This window comes from Pelobates fuscus, chromosome 1, assembly GCF_036172605.1.
Source record: "Pelobates fuscus isolate aPelFus1 chromosome 1, aPelFus1.pri, whole genome shotgun sequence".
In the NCBI taxonomy this organism is placed as follows: domain Eukaryota; kingdom Metazoa; phylum Chordata; class Amphibia; order Anura; family Pelobatidae; genus Pelobates; species Pelobates fuscus.
The window spans coordinates 24,965,184-24,990,857 of record NC_086317.1 but is presented as its reverse complement, the minus strand read 5'-3'; the positions used below and the strand labels follow the sequence as shown (position 1 = coordinate 24,990,857).

The 25,674-nt window shown below is 40.1% G+C and overlaps 2 protein-coding genes across 5 annotated transcripts in view; one reads left to right on the top strand and one right to left on the bottom strand.

Moving 5' to 3' along the window:
- Nucleotides 1-491: 491 nt before the first annotated feature.
- Nucleotides 492-21,552, bottom strand: GTPBP8 (GTP binding protein 8 (putative)). Of its 3 annotated transcripts, none has more exons than XM_063442333.1 (7): nt 21,501-21,552; nt 11,845-12,197; nt 11,360-11,458; nt 9,546-9,676; nt 7,169-7,268; nt 1,351-1,469; nt 492-908 (listed from the first exon to the last, which is right to left on the bottom strand). In XM_063442333.1, the coding sequence occupies exons 1-7, from the start codon at nt 21,508-21,510 to the stop codon at nt 830-832; spliced, it is 891 nt and encodes a 296-aa protein (XP_063298403.1). In that variant the 5' UTR covers nt 21,511-21,552; the 3' UTR covers nt 492-829. The 3 variants fall into 3 exon arrangements, with proteins under 3 accessions (XP_063298403.1, XP_063298421.1, XP_063298412.1); XM_063442351.1 differs by having other exon boundaries at nt 21,493-21,517; XM_063442342.1 differs by lacking the exon at nt 21,501-21,552 and adding an exon at nt 21,458-21,493.
- Nucleotides 21,553-21,609: 57 nt separating this feature from the next.
- The window catches only part of GPR89B (G protein-coupled receptor 89B), a 32,792-nt gene continuing 28,727 nt past the window's right edge, over nt 21,610-25,674 (top strand). The window contains exons 1-4 of one of the 2 annotated variants that reach the window (XM_063442309.1): nt 21,610-21,668; nt 22,548-22,738; nt 23,178-23,237; nt 24,467-24,570. In XM_063442309.1, the coding sequence (XP_063298379.1) occupies nt 22,697-22,738; nt 23,178-23,237; nt 24,467-24,570 (206 nt within the window). In that variant the 5' untranslated portion in view covers nt 21,610-21,668; nt 22,548-22,696. Of the gene's footprint in view, nt 21,669-22,547; nt 22,739-23,148; nt 23,238-24,466; nt 24,571-25,674 lie in introns of both variants that reach the window. The other variant, XM_063442318.1, reaches the window with a different exon arrangement.

Genomic DNA, 25,674 nt, shown 5'->3' with positions numbered 1-25,674 from the left:
GAAGCATAACTCAAGCCACGACTGGACTCTAAATCTGATGACAACCGTTCCTGAGGGTCCTATGAACACTGAGACTTGACAAAGCAGTTAATCTGGAGAGAATAGTGTTATTAAGGCATATTATAGGCAAGTTATTAGCAATGTTAATCATACTAAGAAGCCTCCTCAGCTAAATACCCATAGCATAACGTAACTTTGTACCATTTGAGAATTAGCTACTGCCTCGCTGTAAAACATGCACTCTATCTACACTAGCATAGGCGAACTAGCAATGTTAAACGTCCTTATCGTAATCTTATTCAAACTTACTCTGAGGAAACGACTGTTTAGCTAAGCATGCAGCAAATATATAAAATGTGCGAATTATCATGCCACTGTTTATTCTTAGGAAATACGCTGTTGTGGCGTTCGTTAAAAGCCTGTAACCATCTGCACAAACCTAAAATAAAGAATAAAAAAAAAAAAAAAAAAAAAAATTAAACTGGTTGATAAATTTTAACTGCAATAAAACTTTGCAATTGAAATTCAGACAAACCAAACAACGGATGCAACTTGGTTCTGATTTGTTTTCAAATGAAACTATTCAGACTAACACTTTTGTTTGTGTCCCACTCCTCCCACAGTTTATGTACACAAGGTAGTTAGAATAACCCTAAGTACTATAAACCCTATTTACTGTATTGGTTAAAGTGCAAAGACTCTATGGATACAGTATTGGTGAGATAAAGGATTACTTCTCTTTAAGACATTTGCATTTCATCTTCAATAATTATAGAGTTCAATGAGACCCAGCCGGTACAGTATGGGCAAATTTAAAGACGGTATTTATTCAGCTGGTGGACGGGAGATTCCCTGTTACATGAGCAATGAAACATCTGAGCAAGTGGACTCCAGAGTACTGGGTGGAGCTGTGGAGAGAGAAATAAGAATGTTACAAGTTCCCTAAACAGATGATCAACAAAAATAAATGGTGCTAAAATGTATATTGGTGAAGATGTCGTAACATGCAGTGCTGACATTTCAACGTAATCGGATGAGTTCTCGTCAGTGTAAGTCTCAGCCAGTGTTTACCGCTAATGTTGGTCAACGTCACTTTTACATGTAAGTGGCAGTGGAGATCTACTTACCTCTGAATCAATCTGCATTTAAAAATGAGGGTGTTTTACTGTGAAAAGCAGTGAGTGACTGTTCGCTCCTTATTGGTTCATTTTGAATAAACAAGTCCCCAAACTAATTTATATAGTTTTTAACTACCTGGATTATATTAAAAAAAAAATTAACAAATGGTAACTAACAGCAAAGCAGTAAACAAGACCGTGCATTTCATGAATGAGGCTTGGTATTTTTTACCTGATTAGGAAGGGTTGGGGAAAACATCCGTTCGTTTTATTCACAATAAATTCTTGAACCTCTAGAAAGCGCGTCAATAAAATTCCCGTAGGGGGTCTGTCTATTTTTGTTATCACAACCTAAGAAAAGAAACTAACGTAAGTTCAAAAGCAGATTGTCTGAATGCTCTCTCAAACACAAATGGAGCTTATTCACTAAATCCTGGCAGAACATCAGAGGAGAGAATACTCTGGTAACAAAATGAACACTAGCATTCAGGGTTAACATATTTCACATTTGTTCGTTTACTATGGCCTGGTTGACCAGCTAAGCTCACAGGGGCAACTTGGACCCTAGAAAGGTCATCCAAAAGCTGCCCATTGATCAGACATAACATATGTTCTCTCCTGAGCCAAACGCTAAAGTCAATAAATGACCATTCTGGGAATCCTTTAACCCTTTAAGGACACATGACGTGTGACATGTCATGATTCCCTTTTATTCCAGAAGTTTGGTCCTTAAAGGACCACTATAGTGCCAGGAAAACACTTGATTTCCTGGCACTTTAGTACCCTGAGGGTACCCCCACCCTCAGTGTCCCCCATCCCGCCGGGCTCTGGAGAGAGGAAGGGGTTAAAATCTTACCTTTCTCCAGCGCCGGGCGGGGAGCTTTCCTCCTTCCTAGCGACGTCATCGGCTGAATGCGCATGCGCTGCAGGAGCCGTGCGCACATTCAGCCAGTTCATAGGAAAGCATTTACAATGCTTTTCTATGGACGCTGGCGTCTTCTCACTGATTTTCACAGTGAGAAGCACGCAAGCACCTCTAGCGGCTCTAGAGGCTGGATTAACCCTCAGTGTAAACATAGCAGTTTCTCTGAAACTGCTATGTTTATAAAAATAAAAAAAAAAGGGTTAACCCTAGCTGGACCAGGCACCCAGACCACTACATTAAGCTGAAGTGTAGAAAAAGGGGGTAGTACTAGCGCTAATTTAGTGGATGTGATATAGGTGAACAAGCTGCTTCAACATCAAATTCTTATCTTTAAACAATAGTGAAATAGTGGATATAAGGTGAAGCGCTATATATTTTAAACAATGTGAAGTATAAAAAATAGGATAATACCTTAATTTCATACACAAAAGTCCATATGTGACATATAATACCTTGAAATGAAACACAAATAAAGACAAAAATAGTGTATCCTGTGATATGAATAGATTAGTATAGAAGGAAATAAATTTCCCACTCACACTTTTAAGAGCTAATGGATATAGCTCAATAAAATCGCTTGTAAGATCCGTAAAGGCGATCCTAATCCCTTCTTTTTGGTGGGAGTTCTTCCTCTTCTTGGTCTCTAAAATCAGGAGAGGTATATGGTGCAGTACCTTAGATATAAAATCTATAAAAGGGTAAAGCAAAAACGGGTACTTAAAAACCCAGAGCCATCCAAATCGGCTCTGATCAGGAGTGTATGTGGTTAAGGACCACAATCCTTCTTTGTGCAAATAAAAGTAGCAGGAACAATGCCAGTAGTGTTAAAAAATATATATAAATACTTTATTTACATAAAAATATATAACATTATAAAAACACTTTACTAGGCATTAAAAAAGTCCAATTCCATGAAGACAAGTAATCTCCAAGTTCCCAGGACGCGTTTCGCTCTGTCAGCTTCCTCAACTGGATATGTAAAAATGGAAAATTCTTCATTTCCCTCCTTGGACTAGTTCCTGCTTTTATACATCTTCACAAATCAATAATGTCAGTCCAGCTTGTAAATTCGCGGGCGATCACCATGGAAACGGTGACGCTCTGCGTTTCAAGCCTCCTTTTTCTTGGTTTCGCCGCCATTTCCGGTCACGTGGGGGTATGCCGATACGTCATGCGTTCCAATTTTGCAGTTCATTGGGACCGCATTTCCGGTAAAACATAATGTATAAGTCAAACAGTAAAAAAAAATAAAAAAAAAAAATCGCACTATCAATTCATCATAGATATATACAATATTTTTGTTTAACTTGAACAATTAAAAGTGATTGAACCTCCAGTTATTTCATTATTTCGGCACATAATTACAGATAGAAATATAATATATAGAGATAAGGGTGTGATCATATATGCATGCAGTCAGATATTAAAGAGAGAGTGCAAAAATATATTTCTTGCAAAAAGAGAGTGAGTCATAAAATATATAAACTTTAACCTGCTTAGAAAATATATTCAAATATAATTAAAGGGACCAAATACATCAGAAATTGTGCCATTAAGATATAAAAAGAATTAATAAATAAATGAAAATCTAACTTAAAAATTCTATTTTAAAAAATGGCACATCTCAAAATCTGTGTTGAGACCATAGGGAAGGAGTGTATTTAATTTAAAAATCCATTCCATTTCGCTTTTACTTATTTTAGTATCGAAATCCCCTCCTCTCCAATCTTTTTCTAGTTTTTATATTCCGAAGAATTTTGTATCTTTCATTTCACAGTTGTGATACGCTTTATAATGGGCAGAGACACTGTGATTTTCAAAACCTTTGACTATATTTCTTCCATGTTCTTCGATTCGGATATGTAATGCCCTTGTGGTTTTTCCAATATATTGTAAACCACAAGGGCATATCATTAAATAAATGAGATTGTTTGAGTGGCATGTCAGAAGTTCTTTGATTTGATACCCTGTTCCCTCTTTGCTAAAAAAATTTTTAATATGTCTTTTCTTATTTATGGTCCTCTTACAGGCCAGACAGTGTCCACACCCAAAGAAACCGTTTTCTGTATTTAAAAAAGTGCTAGTTATTCTCTTCTCTTTTATAAAACTTGATGTGAGAGCGGTACGGAGATTGCTGACTCCTCTGTGTATAAAACGGGGTCTTTCTGGGAGAAACGTTTTGGCAATAGGGTCTTGTAAAAGAATGGGCCAGAATCTTGAGATTATTTTTCTAACTTTATAATTTTCAATACTAAAGTTACATACAAATGGTATATCTTTAAAATGTTCTTCTTTTTTCTCTTTATATTTTAGTAAATTCTCCCTTTCTATTTCCTTCACCTGCTTTCTATCATTTTCTAATTTTTCTTCCTCATATCCTTTCTCCAAAAAATCCTGTTTGATTTTATTTGATTGAATTTCAAAGGTTTTGGAGTCGGTGCAATTCCGCCGTATGCGCAGGAATTGACCTTTGGGGGCATTTTCAAGCCATGGAGCAAAGTGGCAGCTATCCCTTCCTATGTAGCTATTTGCTTCCACTGTTTTAACATTATTTTTAGTTTTTATTTTATTATTCTCTATATATATCTGTATATCTAAAAATACAATCTCTGACTTGCTCCAATTATTTGTAAGTTTTATTCCCCATGAGTTAGTATTCAAATAATTTAAAAATTCAATCAGATCACTTTCTTCTCCCTCCCATATGAAAAAAATATCGTCAATGTACCGCCCATAGGTGACCAAGTTCTGCCTCCAGCTATGCTGCCCATATACAAATGACTCTTCCCAATGGGCCATAAATAAATTTGCATAGCTGGGGGCGAACTTGGTCCCCACGGCCGTTCCATTTATCTGGAGAAAAAACTCCTCTCCATACCAGAAGAAATTGTTTTTTAAGAATGAGGTCTATTCCTTCGAAAAACCACAAGGGCATTCCATATCCGAATCGAAGAACATGGAAGAAATATAGTCAAAGGTTTTGAAAATCACAGTGTCTCTGCCCATTATAAAGCGTATCACAACTGTGAAATGAAAGATACAAAATTCTTAGGAATAAAAAAACTAGAAAAAGATTGGAGAGGAGGGGATTTCGATACTAAAATAAGTAAAAGCGAAATGGAATGGATTTTTAAATTAAATACACTCATTCCCTATGGTCTCAACACAGATTTTGAGATGTGCCATTTTTTAAAATAGAATTTTTAAGTTAGATTTTCATTTATTTATTAATTCTTTTTATATCTTAATGGCACAATTTCTGATGTATTTGGTCCCTTTAATTATATTTGAATATATTTTCTAAGCAGGTTAAAGTTTATATATTTTATGACTCACTCTCTTTTTGCAAGAAATATATTTTTGCACTCTCTCTTTAATATCTGACTGCATGCATATATGATCACACCCTTATCTCTATATATTATATTTCTATCTGTAATTATGTGCCGAAATAATGAAATAACTGGAGGTTCAATCACTTTTAATTGTTCAAGTTAAACAAAATGATTGTATATATCTATGATGAATTGATAGTGCGATTTTTTACTGTTTGACTTATACATTATGTTTTACCGGAAATGCGGTCCCAATGAACCGCAAAATTGGAACACATGACGTATCGGCATACCCCCGCGTGACCGGAAATGACGGCGACACCAAGAAAAAGGACTGAAAGTGAGGCTTGAAACGCAGGGCGTCACCGTTTCCATGGTGATCGCCCGCGAATTTACAAGCCGGACTGACATTATTGATTTGTTAAGATGTATAAAAGCAGGAACTAGTCCAAGGCGGGAAATGAAGACTTTTCCATTTTTACATATCCAGTTGAGGAAGCTGACAGAGCGAAACGCGTCCTGGGAACTTGGAGATTACTTGTCTTCATGGAATTGGACTTATTTAATGCCTAGTAAAGTGTTTTTATAATGTTATATATTTTTATGTAAATAAAGTATTTATATATATTTTTTAACACTACTGGCATTGTTCCTGCTACTTTTATTTGCACAAAGAAGGATTGTGGTCCTTAACCACATACGCCCCTGATCAGAGCCGATTTGGATGGCTCTGGGTTTGTAAGTACCCTTTTTGCTTTACCCTTTTATAGATTTTATATCTAAGGTACTGCACCATATACCTCTCCTGATTTTAGAGACCAAGGAAGAGGAAGAACTCCCACCAAAAAGAAGGGATTAGGATCGCCTTTACGGATCTTACAAGCGATTTTATTGAGCTATATCCATTAGCTCTTAAAAGTGTGAGTGGGAAATTTATTTCCTTCTATACTAATCTATTCATATCACAGGATACACTATTTTTGTATTTATTTGTGTTTCATTTCAAGGTATTATATGTCACATATGGATGAAATTAAGGTATTATCCTATTTTTTATACTTCACATTGTTTAAAATATATAGCGCTTCACCTTATATCCACTATTAAGCTGAAGTGGTCTGGGTGCCTATAGTGGTCCTTTAACCCCTTAAGGACCAAACTTCTGGAATAAAAGGGAATCATGACATGTCACACATGTCATGTGTCCTTAAGGGGTTAAGGGGGTTAAAGCTATGTGGTGATTGAGTTCAATGTTAACTGCTTTTGATATCCCCCACTGCTCTTGAATTAGATAAAGTGATGATGGTGCTTAGATTAAAGTGTATTTCTAGCTGCTATGAGAGTTAAACAACCACCAGAATGCACCTATAGGTCCATCCAATCCCTTCTACAATGGTAAATTCACAAAAACGATCTAAGTCCTATTTTCAAAAGTGTATTCTAGACACAGCACATGCAACAGAGAATTGGGACACCAAAGAAAATTGTGACGGTCTTGCCAAATATGGAACTGCTAGTATGTATGCAAGTACAGTAAGAATATATATATATATATATATATATATATATATATATATATATATATATATATATATATATATATATATATATATATATATATATATATATATATATATATATATATATATATATATATATATATATATATATATATATAGAGACAACACCCCAAACAGAATATTTACTACTGGCTTCTCCACCCAGATCAATAATACTGTAATTAAGCTTGAAATTAAAGTTAAAATAATGAAAAAAAAAGTCTTACTTACAACATAAGGTTTTGCAAATTCTTCACACATTTCAATGGCTATTAAATCAGATTTTTGAAGACCAATGGACCCGTCCACAAGCAAAAATATCCTTTTTAAACTGTTATAAATACAAATAGTCAAATTAAGTTTAAGTCTATTCGATACAGATGCATTTACAAACACACAATGCAACATCTGCTTATTTTTCTTATAGCATTACATAAAATCTAGTTAGAAAAAATGGGTCACTATAATATATAAATGTCATTTTTTTGATTTAGATATACAGAATATTAATTTATTTGCATTATTGTTTTTACATGATTTAAGCCTTTAATCCCAGAGCTGTCAACCAGACAGGTGAAATGCTCAGTTCAAGCTTCCCGATATACATTTTATTTCATGTTGTGAACAGTCAAAATACACACACATATACCCCTCTCAGATATACACTAATATTTATCCTGTGTGCCTCTCCCACACCTTTTGCAAGAACACAGGGAAGCTTTAACTGGCCCACCCACTCTAGAGAAAAACCGGTAATAAGGACCCTACCTACTGGTAAATCACCAGATCCAGATGGCTTACCTAACAGTTATTATAAGAGATATGCTCACCTCCTAACTCCTTACCTCCTTCATGTCTTCCAAACAGACTCGTCAACAGGCGAACTGCCTCCAGACACGTTGAAAGCTACCATAGTCATGCTACCAAAATCAGATAAACCAGACAAAAATGTTCATCCTATATAACTCAAACACAGATGTCAAGATAATTGTCAAGTTATTAGCCAATAGAATGGGACCAATATTACCAAATCCAATTATCAAACAGATTCGTTAAGGGATACAAAGCCATGGATAACATTAGGAATCTTCTCAGTTGGGCAGACTTCTGGTGTTGGACGCAGATAAAGCATTCAACCGCCTTAACTTACAGTTCCTTGAGGAGGCCTTATATAAATTTGGTTTCCCTCCCTTATATGTGAAGCCTCTCTTTTCCACCAAGCTACAAGCCTTTGTTCTGCAGTAGGGATTCTTATCTTCGTTTTCGATAACAAACAGAACAAGACAGGAGTGCTCTTTGTCACTGCTTTTATATGTACTGGCATTAGAACCTCTATTGCAAAGTAAAATAGACTATCAGGGAGTGAATATGGGGCCGCAAGAAACAAAGTTGACCCTTTGCTGCTGATGTCCTCATTTCAATTACAGACCCGATAGCTTCTTACCACAAGTTATGGCGACCTTAAAAGACTACAGTACAGTCTCCTACTCCTAAACCGATCTTCATGTGCTACCGGCTACTACAAACCCAGACTCCAACATTTCAAAACTTTGGGAAGAAGATTTTAACACCAATTTCACCTGACCAATGGCACCAGATTTCTACCTTTCACAAAGTATTTACCCTCTCCACATCGAACAATATAGAAAATATATATATATATATATATATATATATATATATATAGTACATGATACCAACTAGATAATAAAAAAAAAAAATATTCCCCACTTCATCGAAAAAGTGCTGGAGATGTCATAGAGGATTAGGAAATTAAATGCATATCTGGTGGTCGTGCCCTGTTACACAACCTTATTGGGCAAATACACTCTGTCTTAAGGCAAACAATAAGATCACATGTACCCTTCACCTCCCAAACTTACTTACTACCCCTAAATCTAGACAAGCTGACAAAAGCCCAACAGAAAATACCCTCAAATATTATACTAACAGCCCAGTGGAAATTGCCACAGCACACCCAACTTATTCAGTGCTCCAGTCCATTGATATAAAATGGTATGTATGAACATAATTTCACAGCCATATATACTCCCAACAAAGTGTTCCAGGAGGCTTGGGGCAAGTGGGACACATGTAGATCGGCCTTGACTCTATGATACGATGTACTACTCTACTTGATCAAGATGGCGTTTTCCCAATGTGAGTTGACTTGCATATCTTGTCCAAGGACCTAAGGTGATGGTATGAGTCTGACCTTTGTCACTACCCTTCCTACAATGCTGAGATGTTCCCGTAACAATCACGATCGAATTCGGAATTGTGATATACAAAATTGTTGCAACTTAACTGCACTGTGAGGCCACTTCCTTGTTATTTCCTCCATGGCCACCTTCATTATTTTTCCTTTTTGCACCCTCCCTATATCTCTATATATAACTTAAATAAAACCTCAAAAAATTTTTTTTAGAAGGTTTATTCATTAAATTGCCAGTTGACAACTGTTTTCAAAGTTTAAGCAAAAAAATTACAGAAAGAGGAAAATATTTGCAACTCATCTGTCAACACACCCCTCCACTTCCACTGATTAATGAATAGGTACTGAACTAAATAGGCCCTATCTGGTTCGTTCCTATGTGGTTACACTTACTTTTGTCTCTTCTGAAGATATTCCTCTACCATATCAGTAAAATCTTCAGGTGCATGATAACCATAGCCTGGCATATCCACCAAAGTAAACGCTTTCCCTGCTTTAAAAAAGTTCAGTTTCTTTGTGTGACCCTGAAAAAAATAAAATAAAAAATTTACCGTTATCAGAGTCTGTAGAATGAGATCACCGTATAAATTATTACATGCCATCATTACGTCTACCTAACGGTTATGTCCAACAGCTTGCAGCCTATGTTTAAGGGGCACTTCAGTATCCCAAATGTTCGATGCACTGTGTAAGTTAGATTACTGTTATAATCGGTGAGTTTATATTAATAAAGGGACACTCCAGGCTCCCATACACGTTAGGTGCACTGTGTAGGTTAGGTTACAGTTAGTTATACTGGGTGGGTTTATATTAAAGAAATACTATAGTCACTAAAATAACTGCAGCTTAATGAAGCAGTTTAAATGTGAAGATCACACTTCTGAAGTTTCACTGTCATTTAGGAGTTAAATCACTCTCAGGAACCTCCTGCAGGTTCTAGTAAGTAATAAGCAGAGAAGGAGATAAGACATTCTAAATAAAAAAAAATATTTGCAATAAAAGGAAGTGTAAACATTAGATGACTTTACAGGAAGTGTTTAGGAAGACTATGTAAGTCACATGCAGGGAGGTGTGACTAGGGCTGCATAAACAAGTTAATGAATTCCTAAATGCCAGAGAATTTAGCAGTGAGACATCAGGGGCATGATCTACACACCAAAACTGCTTCATTAAGCTAAAGTTATTTTGGTGACTATAGTGTCCCTTTAAAGGGACACTTTAAAGGGACACTCCAGGCTCTCACACAGGTTAGGTGCACTGTGTGGGTTAGGTTACAGTTCGTTATACTGGGTGGGTGTATATTATTAAAGGGACACTCCAGGCTCTCACACATGTTATAAATCCACCCAATATAACTATAACCTAAGCTAAATAGTGCACCTAACATGTGTGGGAGTCTGTATAGTCCATTTAGAGCAGGGGTTCTCAACCTTGTCCTCAAGGACCCCCTACCAGTCCAGGGTTTAGGGATTACCTGGGTGTGTCTAAGGTGTTTAGAAAAAGAAAAAAAAAAAACACCTTAGAGTCTAAGGTGTTTTTTTTCCCTTTTTCTAAACACCTTAGACACACCCAGGTAATCCCCAAATCCTGGACTGGTAGGGGGTCCTGAGGACTGGGTTGAGAACCCCTGATTTAGAGGGACGCTCCAGGCTCTCACACGTCAGCAGTAATGTTTAGGTAAGATTACTGAAAGCTTTATTGTTTTTTTTAATGAAAATAGCACAGTAAGTACCATAACTACCAAAGCTCAATGTAGGGGTTAGGGCGCAAAGAGTTCTTCAGCACTGTCTCCCTGGTTTGTGTCAAACCGGTTTTGAGAGGTTTGAGAAACAATTGTGCCTCTCCCAGCAACGAAGACCAATCCATCTGTTGCGGCACGGTCCAACTTGGGCTGGTAGGGTTGAGCTAATAATTTGCATAAAAACTACATAAGAAGACATAAGGTCGAGTTTGAGAAGTGGAATTAGACCATTAAGAGATGCTCCAAGAACCATAAACAATACAATTAATTGAAGTGATTATGGTGCAAGTACTTCACTGAAGTATCCCTCTGGTTTTAATCAAACTGTATTCAATTGTGAGAAGTCCATGCAAAAACACGCTAGCAATTATTCTTCTGCTACAAAATCAGTCAGATTAGTCAAACTGTGTAACGTATAATTACTACATGCACCGTGTCTTGAAGCTTTGGGCATAATGTTACTCACAGGATTTTTGGACACTCTTACTTCAAGTCCAGGCACCAGCGAAAACAAGGCTTTTATCAACGTTGATTTGCCAACATTACTTCTTCCTATGAAACATACCTGAAATATATGAAAATACTGTAATGGATAGAAAGCCCACGGCGGGTATTAAAAAGTATCAGCCCCTGTACACTGTGCATTGACACACACTAAGCAACAGCCCCCATACACTCTACATGGACTGATGCTAAGCATTGTGGGATGATGGGAGCAACAGTCCCGATACACTCTACATGGACACATGCTAAGCATTGTGGGATGGCGAGAGCAGCCCCCATACTCTATACATGGGACTCATGCTAAGCATTGTGGGATGGCGAGAGCAGCCCCCATACTCTATACATGGGACTCATGCATTGCATTGTGGGATGGCGAGAGCAGCCCCCATACTCTATACATGGGACTCATGCTAAGCATTGTGGGAGTATTTAATGGCTTCCACCAACCTCTGGCTGCGTGAGAGAGGGTGTATGGTCCATTCTGACAGCCGAAGTGTAATAATCGATCACATGCTTGCCTGAGGACCTAAATAATTCCTCAGCTTTAACAATCTGCTCAAGGCTGGGATTGAAAAGCCTAAAATAAGTTGTATCAACACCGGGGCCTAGAAACTTCTCCAAGTCTGTAATTGGAAAGATCAGTTTGTTTATTTTTCTCTCCTGCAGCTTGGCTATGCTCTGCATAGAAGCATGGTTTGACACGGCACGGTACACGTCACATGATGAATAATGTCCACTGAGTAACAGCCTGCTCCTTAATATGGTCCACATATTCTGCCCACAAATGAGACTGACTGAGCCTGAAAAAGAAGCAAAAACCTGTTAGATGAGATTAAATACCCATCAGGATCATCAGCAGTGAAGAGATATTTATTTTCTGGTTGACAGACATACTGTTATAGTATGGGTGTAAGTTTGAAATATTTGAATAACCAATATATTTTGTTGATTATTTAACACAATCAAAATAAATAATAATAAAAATTGCCATTTCCAGAGCCAGTAGTTGCAAGCAGAAGCCGCTCTTCTAGTGTTGTCTACCAAGAGTAAGAATGTGCATATTTCAGGGCTCGACAAATCACAGGCGCCCGGTCGCCATGGTGACTAGGATTTGTTGTCCCGTTCAGCCTCCGAGGTGGTCAGCTGCAGGGCTGTGGAGAGTCGGAGTCGGAGGAAATTTTGGGTACCTGGAGTCGGTGCATTGTTTGCCGACTCCTACTCATACTAAATTTAGATTGGAATTAAAAAAAGCAAGTTTAAATGTCCCAATTCACATAATTAATGACTTCTCTACTGTAAGAATAAAGACCAATACATGCAGTGCCTCATGTAACCGCAAAACGAACACGTTAAGTGACCGTGAAGAAGCATGCTTTTCATGTGCTTCACTATATGGCATGCAACGCACAATTAGGAGCGGCAATACTTATACTTTCCATAGTGTTGTGTTCTGCTGTTACAGGGAACGCAGCGCCCATGGGTAACCTAGCCTCTCACTGATAAGGGATTAAGTAAATGTGTTTTTTGCAGGACAACTCGCTGGGGAAGCACTTATTTAATGGTGAAGCGTTTGCTTTAACTTAAAGACTTTATAGAAGAAATGGACAATGAAAATCTTGCATTAACTGAAAGCCAGTGAACACAAACAAAAGAGCTGGAGACCCTTCTTTCTCACCCCTTCACTGTCACCAAGAGTTTGCAATGTGACAATCTAACCCCGGGTAAATTCCTCTTGGAATGGAAGAGCCTGTTATATCGCCTGAACAAAAATGGGGGATTATTAGCTGAGGGCATTGCATCTTCAATGATGAATAGACAGAGTCTTTTGCTGGAAAATGAAATCTTGTTAGCGGCTATTTATGTCGACCCAATGAGCCGACTTTTGTTGAACAGTGAACAGACTGCTACTGGGAAAAAGGCCCTCTATGATGTAGCAGTTCGCATGAAGTGATTACGACCTGCACTGGATGTTCTTTTTTTTTTTTAAATCTTTCTTTTATTATGGCACATGCGTTATGGGGTACAGAATAGAGAGAGGAGGCATTGCAGGGTAACATAGGGTAATAATAACAACAAGAAGGTACATAGTGCACTCCGCAGAAAGATTGCCATATTTTGTGTTTTAAAGAACATTGGGGTACAAGCTTGATAACAGTAGTGAATCATGTTAATTCAAAGAGGATACTTGATGTTTAACAAAACTAGTATAGTAGACATATTTGTACAATCAGTAACCGCCAGATTGAAAGCGACCCTATTCGCTGCTTCTGGTTAGGCTTGGCTCTCAGGGTTTGATATACAAAATAACATCGCAATAAAATGATAATGAGAATAATTGTCATTCCCGAAGATTTAACAATAGGTTACTGAGCTGGTTACGTTAGCCATGCTAGCCCAAGTATACGTCTGATGCGCTACTCGTGAGGAGGTAAAGTATGGTGAGAAAAAATGTTTCATCTGGATGAACTGGGCGGGTGGCGTTAACCCGTGCTTAGTTAACTGCGCTAGTGCAACTCTGGGGGATAGGGTGAACTGTTGTGATTTACAGCATGCATATTAATTGCGCTAGGCTACCTGCGCTGAATTATAAGTGTGAGCATTTTGAATCGCTTTAAAGGGTTAACCTAGGTCAGCAACAAGTTATACGGCATGCGCGTGTTGTACATGGTAAAATGCTAAGCGAGATACACATCTTTAATAGACATAACAGTACATTGCATCAAGATCAGTTGTCTGTCTCAGAGAGGTCAGGCATGAAGTTTATCAGGACATAGTCCATTGCAACTGCGTAGCTGCGGTGGCGTGGCAGCGGTCTAGGCCGCCGTGCAGCAGTGATAGTTAATGAGAGTCACCCTATGCCTGCAGTCGACATTGGCAAGGCACATGTTGAATAGTCCCAAGTGTAGGAAAGGTCAGCACAGGGCGCGGGCCCCCTCCAGCCCCAGGCCCTCTTTGAGGGTGGCATCTTCTGACCACTGGCTCGATGTCTCCATGAGGTCGAGGCAATCCCATTGTGGGTGCAGTTGGTGCCGGATCTCTTTCGCCGCCAGCGGCGGGCGATCCTCCTGCAGGGTGGCCGATGCTTTGGGGGTATTACCCTCCTGGCCTCCGGCCTGGGCGGGCTGCGTGTTTTCGCGGTTGGCCTGTGGGTATTTGCTGTGCCCGGAGTGGGACACCTCTTCCCCGTGTCTCTCGCTCCATGCTTGCGGCCTGGCCTTGGTCGTGGCTGTGCTGTTCTCTGCACACTGTGAGGTCGGTATGCTGCCGGTTCGGGTGGCTTGCTCGCCATCGACGCTTGAAGCCTCTGCTCCAACCTGTGCCAGAAACTTGCAAAGGCTGCGTTTATGCGTTGGTGGATATCGCAGAGCTCCCCTGTTTTAGGTAAGCGGTTCAATACATGAGGATTGCTTGACGCCGCCATTTTGGATTTACCATGCGGTAGGCTGTCTTGATGTTGCAGTGTGCAGGGCTGCATGCTTTGGTCGTGCTCGTTAATCCAGTCACTTGGTTTGGACCGAGATGTCCCCCATCGGTCCATAGGGGGGGGGGGTAGGAGTTGACTCTATCGAGGGATCTTTGTCCGGGTCGGTCAGGCTGGGGAGCGGCCATCTCCCTGCCCTCCGATCTCCGGTAGGTCTCTGGGTGTGCTGCTCGGTCTCCGGGTGATGGCTGGTCAGAGTTTGGTACCGGGCGGTACCCCTGAGTGTCCCCAACATATTAGGAGCCTTCCAGTTGTGCTCGTGGCGATATTTGGGGGGATTATCCCCGAAAATTGTCGGTTGTAGCGGGAGCCGAGGCACAGCACGACCGCTCTGTCCGGACGCTAGGCTCCGCCCTGGATGAAGTTCTTTTAAGCAATAGTGGTAAATCAGGATCATCTTCTCAAACGAAGAATTAGATTTTGATTCCTTCTTAGACAAAATGGAAGGTTCTAAAAGAAAGCGAAGTCGCATAAGCGTTACAGAACCAGTAAATGTCCAAATAAAAAAATTCCAACAGGAGTTTTATGAAGCACGAAAAGAAGTTGAAAAGTATGATCGCTCATCAAAACTTACTGTTGAAGAAGCCATCCTTGTTTATCCAGAGATCGTTAGTGATGTAGCCAGAATAGTTACTGCAATGCCACCCACCCAAGTCAGTGTCGAAAGATTATTTTCAGCCCTAAAAATAATAAAGTCTGACTTAAAGGACCACTCTAGTGCCAGGAAAACATACTCGTTTTCCTGGCACTAGAGTGCCCTGAGGGTGCCCCCACCCTCAGGGACCCCCTCCCGCCCGGCTCTGGAAAGGGGAAAGGGGTTAAATCTTACCTTTTTCCAGCGCTGGGCGGAGAGCTCTCCTCCTCCGATCCGCCTCTTCTCCTCCCCGTCGGCTGAATGCGCACGCGCGGCAAGAGCTGCGCGCGCATTCAGCCGGTCACATAGGAAAGCATTCATAATGCTTTCCTATGGACGCTGGCGTGCTCTCACTGTGAAAATCACAGTGAGAATCACGCAAGCGCCTCTAGCGGCTGTCAATGAGACAGCCACTAGAGGACATAGGGGGAAGGCTTAACCCATTCATAAACATAGCAGTTTCTCTGAAACTGCTATGTTTATGAAAAAATGGGTTATGTCAGGGTATTTATATCGGCAGACATTTTGTGCTATGATAGAAATACAAAGTGTATATTCTGAAGTCATTGCTAAACAGACCAGACTCCATTTTGTTATCCTCAAGTTAACAAAGACACAACATTTCTATCCTTTCTCTGAAACTGACTGCTTTGCCCAAGCTGAATGGAATGTGTATATAAACAAACCAAATAGATAAGACATTGAGAATGGGGGTGGACAGACTGTCTAATTGCGAATGGAATAAGAATAAATTCTAAACCCAGACCTGGGTGACAGAGGATGAAATAATTAAATTTTACTTTCGATATTGTACAACGTCCCATTATAGTTTAAGGTGAAACTTAGTTCACAAACTATCAATTTTAGGAATTATAGCAGAATTTGCAGACGCATAGTCTGAAGAAATCCTCTTGATCTGACAGAAAAAAATAAGTTATTGGATACATAAAGATAACGTAAAAGACGTCAAAAATAGCCACCAGGAAAAGTTAACTCTTTCCTGGATAGGTATGTCTAGTGGAACAATACTGCCATCTAGAGTCCAAATATTAAAATGATTACCTAGAAGGCAACCACACCCCACATTTGTGATTGGCTATCACCTAATGAATTTTTCCCTTTAAAAAGTTAAGACAAGGGAAGAGAGGGAGACTAAAAAGATTCAAAGATTGAAGAGAGAGACATTACAACACTCTCGGGAGATTCAGAGAGATCCAGGCAGAATCAGGCGACCAGAGTAACCAAGAAACTCTCACACTCCATGCAGAGAAAGAGATCTATGACATTTAGCTACCTGAGGATATCTGATGAGAAAATATCTACTTAACTGGTAAATATACAGACATTTAATTAATTAAAATTAATTAAAATTAATAGCATGATATATGACTGGATAAATCATGTTTGATTTCATATTTAGAAATCGTAATTATTAAAGAATATATATATGGTTATAGCATCCCATCTGCAGCTGGGATTAATATAGCCATTAATGTATTTGTGTGATTAATATCACGTTAGCATATCATGACCATTTATCCAGCTGTATTGATTGGCTCTAAAATAAGATAAAATATCTGTTTAGACAAATTAATTAAAATATCAGCTTATAGAACATAGTAGATTTTCTCATTGGATGCAAGGAAATGTTGAAATGGTTGATGACTGGTTAAATGTTATTTATTAATATTACATAGGAGTAGATCTTAAATCCCTAGAAGAGGTCTAGCCAGCATTGAAAGGGTTATTTCTAACTGCTAGCTAAGTTCTATTGCCCTACACCAGGGGTAGGCAACCTTTTAGCAGCACTGTGCCGATATAGGAATGTGATGTCCCGTAGCGTGCCGGTCTTATTTTTATTTTTTTAAATTGAGGTGTGTATGCTGCCTATTCTGCTTGTGTTATTTTTACTGTAATTGCTTTGTATCGTTGTATTTGTGCGTATATGCAGGGCCGTCTTTAATAGTAACTGTACACCTGCCCAGGCATGCAATCACATCCTCCACCTCAACGCAGTGGCGGACCTAAAGTAGAGAGGTGCAAGAATTTTTGGGGGTCTCCCTGTTGCCCGGGTGATTAAAAAGGTGACAGCTGGGGCTGTCCATTGACAGCTGGGGCTCTACCATTTACCCATGTTTGCAGGTCTGTATTTAGCACTAAGCAGTTTTTGTGTGTTTTAATGTAAACAGGTTTTTGTATGGAATATGTTTGTATGTGGTGTTGGCGTGATTGCAAGCATGTATTTGCGTAGTGTTGGTTTTTGAATGCAGGGGTGTATTTACATATAATTTTGGTGTGCAAAACAGACATGTGTTTGTACGTAGTGTTGAAATTTGAATGCAGGGGTGTATTTGTGTGTAGTGTTAGTGTGTGAATGCTGAGATGTATGCACATATACACACACACAGAGATATATACACACTGAAATTTGCACACACACACAGATACACACACAGACATGCTGACACACACACACAGACATGCTGACATACACAAAGATATACTGACACACACAGACATACTGACACACAAAGACATACTGACACACAAACATACTGACACAGCTCCCCTCCAATCTGCCTACTCTTCTTTCCCGCGCGCTCCTCTCTGTGTGGGAGGAAGTGATGCGCGGCCATCACTTCCTCCCAGCATGCTGCCGAAAAGCAAAGGGCCCGCTTGCGCTGTTAAAGTGCCTCAGCGTGCAACCGGGCCACTGCTGACAAAAGCCCACCGGGTGGTCCTTTGTGCATGGGCCACCCGGTGGGCCTCCTTAGTGTGCGGATTATCGGCCAGAGGGTTAGAAATAGTTGAGGCCAGCAGAGCTCACGGAGCAGCTGGCCAGTTTGCCCCGCGTTAAAGACGGCCCTGCGTATATGAGCTATTATATTGTATATGTTCATGAGTAGTTTATGGTATTGTGTATGATACATATGAATGTGGGCTGTGTATGAGGGCTGTGTATGAGGGCTGCTTTTGGAATTGTGTGTGTGGATGGATGGATATGTCACAGTGTGTGTTTGGTAGTGTGTGGGGGCTGTTTGGGGTATTGCATGTGGGGTTGTGTGCATGTATGTGGATTGTTAGTGGTGTTTCGTTTGTGTGTGGGCTGTCTGTATTATTTGTATTAGGGGAGGGTTAGTCTGCATTTCTGTGTATATCTAGCAGTGTGGGTGGCTTCCAGTGGGGACTAGGCCGGCCAGGTACATGTCAAGGACAGGAGGTGCAACAGCAACTGCGAGCTGCTCTACTACAGTGTGGCTTCCTATTCACAAGTGCTGGGAGGAAGTGATATGAGATCACTTCCTCTACGTGCTGCAATGCATAAATTGAGGATTGCCCTTCACCATCTTTTCGGATTAGCAGATATCTGAAGTTTTACTGGGACTCCTGATAGTCCAGAGCCTGTTTGACTCTAGCAGCCTTGAGTGCCGTGCAAAGACACCTCGAGTGCCGTGCATGGCACTAGTGCCGTAGGTTGCCTACCCCTGCCCTACACTGTAGCTCTGTCTGTGAAACATCACATTCCTTCTGTGAAGCCCATCGTAAATCAATCTTGACACCTAATGCTTTAGACTTAAACTACGTCTTAGTCATTAGGAAATGTTGTTTTAATTTACCATATTGTATTACATATTCATGTTATACTGAAAATTCCATTGATTATTATCATGCATATTACTCATCATTATTATTTAAATTGTTAAGAAATAAATATCTATTTTTATAACAATTTGTGATTTTTAATTACCGGTATATGGTTTTACATTTTCATTTAACACGATAAACGTTCTTAGGGATCTGAGAATTGAAATCGTGGGCAATTCTCATCTGTTTACATTATTATCCCATAAATATCCCCACAGTTAACCCTAGAAGGACCTGGCACCCAGACCACTTCATTAAGCTGAAGTGGTCTGTGTGCCTAGAGTGGTCCTTTAAGAGCCTCTATGAAAGAGGATCTGGCAGAGGCAATTCTCTTCCTTCGAACTCTACATTGAATTGATTTGCATTTGCTAAGCCTATAACTACATTTTAAGATTAATATAAACCATTTCTAGGTTTTACAGATTTTGTTTTAGGTTCATATAGATAAGCTTTGTTTTTGTTCTAAAACAACCAAATAACGTGGTTTGTATTTTTGAACTGGTAAAGTTCCTGTTCCTGATGTTTATGCCTGCTGCTACTATCCAGCCACTTGATTGATTAATAAAAACATTTTTTATAAAACTTTGTTGTTTTCATTGTGTTAGTCTTTTGCTTAAACTGTTCAATACAGTAGACTGTTAGCTTCCCAACCAGTAGTCCTGTGGTAATGACATGTATGTTGCCTTTCTTTCCTTCAAGGAATGTATACAATACATTTGCATATTAATACAGAGGAGTCGGAGTCGGAAAGTCGGAAGTAGAAAAATCTGAGCAGTCAGAGTCGGAACATATATCTACCGACTCCACAGCACTCAGCTGCCTATACGTGGAGGCAGGCGGGCGGTGACTACTCGCACGCCCATGCTCTTTATGAGCTCAAGAAGAGCAATAGCGTGTGGTCGGCCGGTCTGCTGAGAAAGAGCATGGGAGTGCGTGTGGTCGGCTAGCTGAGAAAGAGAGTGGGCGTGCGTGTGGTTGGCCAGTTGAGAAAGAGTCAGTGAGTGTGTGTGCGTTTGTCTGTTTGTCGGTGCGTGTGTTTGGGTGACTGGTCTTCCTCCAATCACATGGCAAATTGGTTTTTACTTACCTCCCCCCCCCCCCCAAACGCCCCGATGCTGAGCTGGTCTCGCCACAGCTGTCCCTGCCTCCATGATTGCAATCATCAATCTTGATGATCTCATCCAATCCAATGCTTTCCCATAGGAAAGCACTAGGAGACTATTGTGCATGTGTGGCAAAATGCTGTGCTACGCCAATCAGCATCTCCTCATAGAGATGTATTGAATCAATGCATCTCTATGGGAAACGTTCAACAACTCCATGCAGGGCGTGGAGACGCTAAACATAGGTGCTGTGCAGCACTGATCCAGGATGCACCTCTAGAGGGCGTCTGAGTGACTGTCACTAGAAGTGTTACTAGGCAACAATGTAAATACTGCCTTTTCCCTTTAAGAATTGTATTTTTGAAATAGAAAAACCTGGCTCCTAACTTTTTTTGCTGGCTCCTAGATTCTGAGCAAACTTGTCAAGCCCTGGCATATTTTACCTTTCTGCTACACAGTAACTGCATTGTTCTGTTAGCAGAAGAAAGAAGTAAGCGATGTGCATCCTTACTTTCATTCGCGCCCCCCCATTCACAGAGGCAGCAAGACATTCATGGATATGTAGAGGAGGTGCCTAAGAATCCTGTGTTTAAGTCCAGCTTTGTCTGCCGACAATACCTTTTTAAGTGATACAGACGGTAGATGCTGTTTGCCACACAATCAGAGTAATTTACAAAACTTTAGATGGTTGGATATTCAAGGTAAATTGAACAATAACTTCAAATTTAAGTCTAAGGTGGCTGAACTGGAAGCATAGCAGACATACGTTTCTCAGTCATAGCTTGGTTTTAACCTAACATTTTGCAACCTGATTTGTATTCAGTTCAGCACAAATAAAGCTCCCCATGTCTATCGAATTATAACACAATCAGGATGATACATAATGTCCCAGATGTAAAATCACTGCATGTACAAATACAGTAAAAATTTAGTATTTATCCACATTTACAAAAGAGGGCAACTTTACACACTGCAGGTGTTTGTGGACTACATTTCCCGTGAAGCTCAGCGAACACATGCAGTACCAGGGTTAGTTATCACTCACTCACTCACACATACATATTATATTATTATATTATTTTCATTCATACAGATTATATTATTTCTACTCACATTTAGTAATAGCCCTTTAACCTGCCAATTTTTTATAATGTTAAAGTCGTATCTATAAATATAAATATATATCAATATACCCACATGTCCTAGAACTCAGTCATCCCAGCCACACTCACTATATCACCTATAAGCATGTCTCAGCTTCAAGAGAGGCGCACATCCGCGTTCCAAGCCTCGCTCCGGATAAGCCAATCAGAGGGTGACTCGCCGACGGTGAGCCGCATGACGATTGAAGTGTGCGCCCAGCTGAGAACACTATGAAGTGGCAGCCAGATGGAGAGCTCCCCAGAGTGTGAGATATGGGGGCTGGGGGGTTACTTATAATGAAAGTGGGTTCAGGCCATTAATAAAACTGCAGGTTCCCTGATAGAACTACAACTCCCATGATTCCCAAAGTGGCATTCTATGCACCATAATCACTGCAGCTCATTGTGGTGGTGGTGGTGGTGGTGGTAGGGGTCTCTGAATGCCATCCCCCAAATTTCTGTCAATTTTTTTTTTTTGAAAAATCAAGACTCACCCCAAGCCGCCTTACCTCACTGCAGTTTCCTGGCAAGATTTAGGGAAATTTCAGCACTGCAGATGTTGTGGACTACATCGCCCATAATGCTCTCACAACCATATCGCTGACGAAGCATCAGGGGAGATGTTGTCCGCAACATGTGGACTGTTGGAGGTTGCCCACCCATTGGCTGGGGTAACATGGACGTTACGTGTCGGATTACCTGGACCGATGGTGGGTTAGCCCAGTACTTGCAACCAATAGTACATACTAGTATTCTCAATGGGCGGCCAGTGATAAGATGAGAGTGTTAATTGAAGCTGCTACCCTATCCTGGCTAACCTATTGTCATATCGCAGTGCAGAGAGTAAGAAAGTTGGGAGCCAGAGGTGCATGGGTGCAGGAGTCTCACCATTACAAACCGTTTTAACCCATGCGGGTAAAATGGCACCCCGACACTCATGCCCTCATAACAACTTTAATGAGCTAAAGATTTTATGGGAGTAGGAATGTTTGTTAACTGATCTATCTCTGTGGTTGTGTACACTGGAATCGTTTTGGGGTTACCTCCAGGTAACGGATTCTTTATAATGGATATTGCTACTGATGTATTTGATGATAAGTTACTTACGGTCTCTAAAGTATGTACTGGTGATATTTTCTCTGTAGATCAAACCAGCAGTAAACCCAAGAGACATGGGAAGAACTGTCTGATGAGAGCTTTGGACACTCACATCGTGTTATCATTTTAGAAACCACTCTGCTGCTGGATATTTTTGGATTCCTCTTCATCAGAGCGCCGAGTTACATTTGCAATCATGAGCTTCCTTTTTGACTCCATCCTTATGGTTATCTCTCAGGTATGTCTAAACAGATTATTCTCTCTTTACCTATGCAGGTGGAGATAGTGATGCACGTTACAAATATGCTCCACAAGAAGTGCATTAGTTGTGTCAGGAGGGTACCAAATGACCAGAAACACAACTCCAAAACATAATGATAACATCGCATAATCAGAACAATAACATTTAAACTCAATATATTTAAGAACCAACGATCTCTGGCTTCTGGAGTTTTATAAATAATGTGTATAATTTAGGTGTTTTTAACTACATTGTTAACCATGTAACTGTGCACAGGCAAAGTAGAATGGATCTCTGGGCTTCCTGGAGTGCATTGTATATTTATTTATTTTGCTCTGGAAGTTTGTCAAGCAAGTCTTACTGTTTGTTTTACTTCATTAAAGGTAGAACTTTAAAATCTTTCTAAGTCCGGTGTCCTTTTCCCTCTTGTCTACAGCTCCTGTTTTTCGGCTTTGGTTGGCTGTTCTTCATGCGCCAACTGTTCAAGGACTATGAGGTCAGTACTCAAAATATAATTTGTGGTGGACCCGGTTTATCAGCAGGTATTCACTCGTAGGCTCTCTTGCTAGTAATTAAAGTGGCACTGCTGTATTAGGAAAAGCATTTACATTTTGTAATATTATTATATTGTTTACATATGATATATAAATAATTTTAAAAGTTTATCCAAATATATGAAATCATTTGGAAAGCTTATCCAACAAAACTAAATCGATGCCTATGTCCCACAGTTTTTCTTTAAAATGTATATATTGTATATAAAAACTCATTGTATCTCAGAATTTCTATAAAAGCATTTTATCCGCACTTCTCACATACATTAGACTGTGATCCCATTCAGATTTCTATTCCTATTTTCCTCTTGGGATTTGCAATATATCTTTGATGTTAGGAACTTTCCAAAGTAACCTGTTTCAAAGATGTTGTTTTTTTTAAACTTAAGGGACACTATAGTCACCCAGACCACTTCAGCTCAATGAAGTGGTCTGGGTGCCAGGTCCCCCAGGTTTTAACCCTTCAGATGTAAACATAGCAGTTTCAGAGAAACCGCTATGTTTACATTGCAGAGTTAATCCAGCCTCTAGTGGCTGTCTTCCTGACTGCTGGAGGCGCTTCTGCGACACTGGATGTGAAATTCGCATCCAGCGTGCAGAACATCCATAGGAAAGCATTGGGAAATGCTTTCCTATGGACTGTTTGAATGCGCGCGCGGCTCTGGCCGCGCATGCGTATTCCGTTCCACTCGGGAGCCGACGTCGGAGTGGGAGGAGAGGTCACCAGCGTCGAGGGAGCCCAGTGCTGGATAAAGGTAAGTGGCTGAAGGGGTTCTAACCCCCTCAAGCCAGGGGTGGGGGACCCTGAGGGTGGGGGAGTCCTAAGGAGTATATAGTGTCAGGAAAACGAGTTTGACACTATAGTGATCCTTAATTATTGTGTTTTAGACTTCTTATATTCATTGGGGGGGGGGAAACTTGATTTGCTGACCCTGAAGGTGTTGAGCTGCAATTCCTGTAATTCTCAGCCTTCAATTAGAAAGTTTTAGATGGACACATCCTGTTGGCAAATGGGTTTGCAGTCTGTCAGCTGGAAATCAAATGGTGAACACCTTCCATGATCCATAGGTTGATGGTGTCTCTGTACCCTCTTTAGGAGTCCTATTTTTTATTATTTATTCTCTTGTTTTTAGTAGCCTTACCATTCAGTTTTTGCCGTTTTGTATTTCAGGTCCGGCAGTATGTTGTACAGGTTGTTTTCTCTGTGACCTTTGCCTTCTCTTGCACTATGTTTGAACTTATTATCTTTGAGATTCTGGGCTTGTTAAATAGCAGGTAAGTGAAAGCGATGTCACAGCACCAATCTTCTTGCCATATTATGTGGTTTTAAAAATAACATAGGATTGTTAAATTCACCCCTGATTAGTGTGCCATGGACCTCCATGCTTGCAGCAAAGAGTTAAAGGGACACTCCACTCCCCAAACACAAACAAAAAATCAGTTTTCTAGATATACCCAAAAGTAAAACTTGCATGCATTTAATTATTCTTTTTTTTTTTTTTTTTGCTGAGGGAGGAGAGTTATACCTAAAAACAGCTTGCAAAACCCGTAGTTCTCCTGTCCGCAGCCTTTGCAAGTCCTCCCCTACTAAGCCTGCCCAGACTGTCTGTGGCTGTCCAATCACAGACTTCTCAATGCAGCTCAATGAGAAGTCTTTGTAAGGCAGGTGCTCTGGGAAATATCTGCCTCTTGAGTTTGGCTCCACTTAGCTAGCCAAACAAGAAAGTAACAGGTTGTCTCATTGACAGCCAGATGGTGTAACCAGTATACTTTGTACATTTTTATTGAAGACTGCACTTTTTGCAAAATGGGAAAAAAAGAGGACACACTCTTCACACATTAAGCTTTTCAGCAAGCTAAAGTGTTTTAGGGGTCTGGAGTGTACCTTGCTAGTGGCATAGGATTTGGAATTTGGAGCTCTGGTATGAAGTATTTGCTTATAAGATTATGAAAGTAAGCCTGTAACTAAAGCAGTGGCATCATGGTGTTTCCAAGTTGTTGGCACAAATCCTAAAACACAGCTGTACTGATGAGTTATTTGCCATCGCTCCTAGGTGTTATATGCTGTGATTGAATAATACATACAGGTGATAGGAATATAGGTTCATTTTAAATTTTTAGTATCACCTATGGCTATTAAATTGCTCCCATTACCCCCACTTCCCTATCAGGGTTTATTCAATAAATAACTAGTTCTTGTGAATTACAACTTAACCCCTTAAGGACCAAACTTCTGGAATAAAAGGGAATCATGACATGTCACACATGTCATGTGTCCTTAAGGGGTTAAAGGACCACTCCAGTGCCAGGAAAACATACTCGTTTTCCTGGCACTAGAGTGCCCTGAGGGTGCCCCCACCCTCAGGGTCCCCCTCCCGC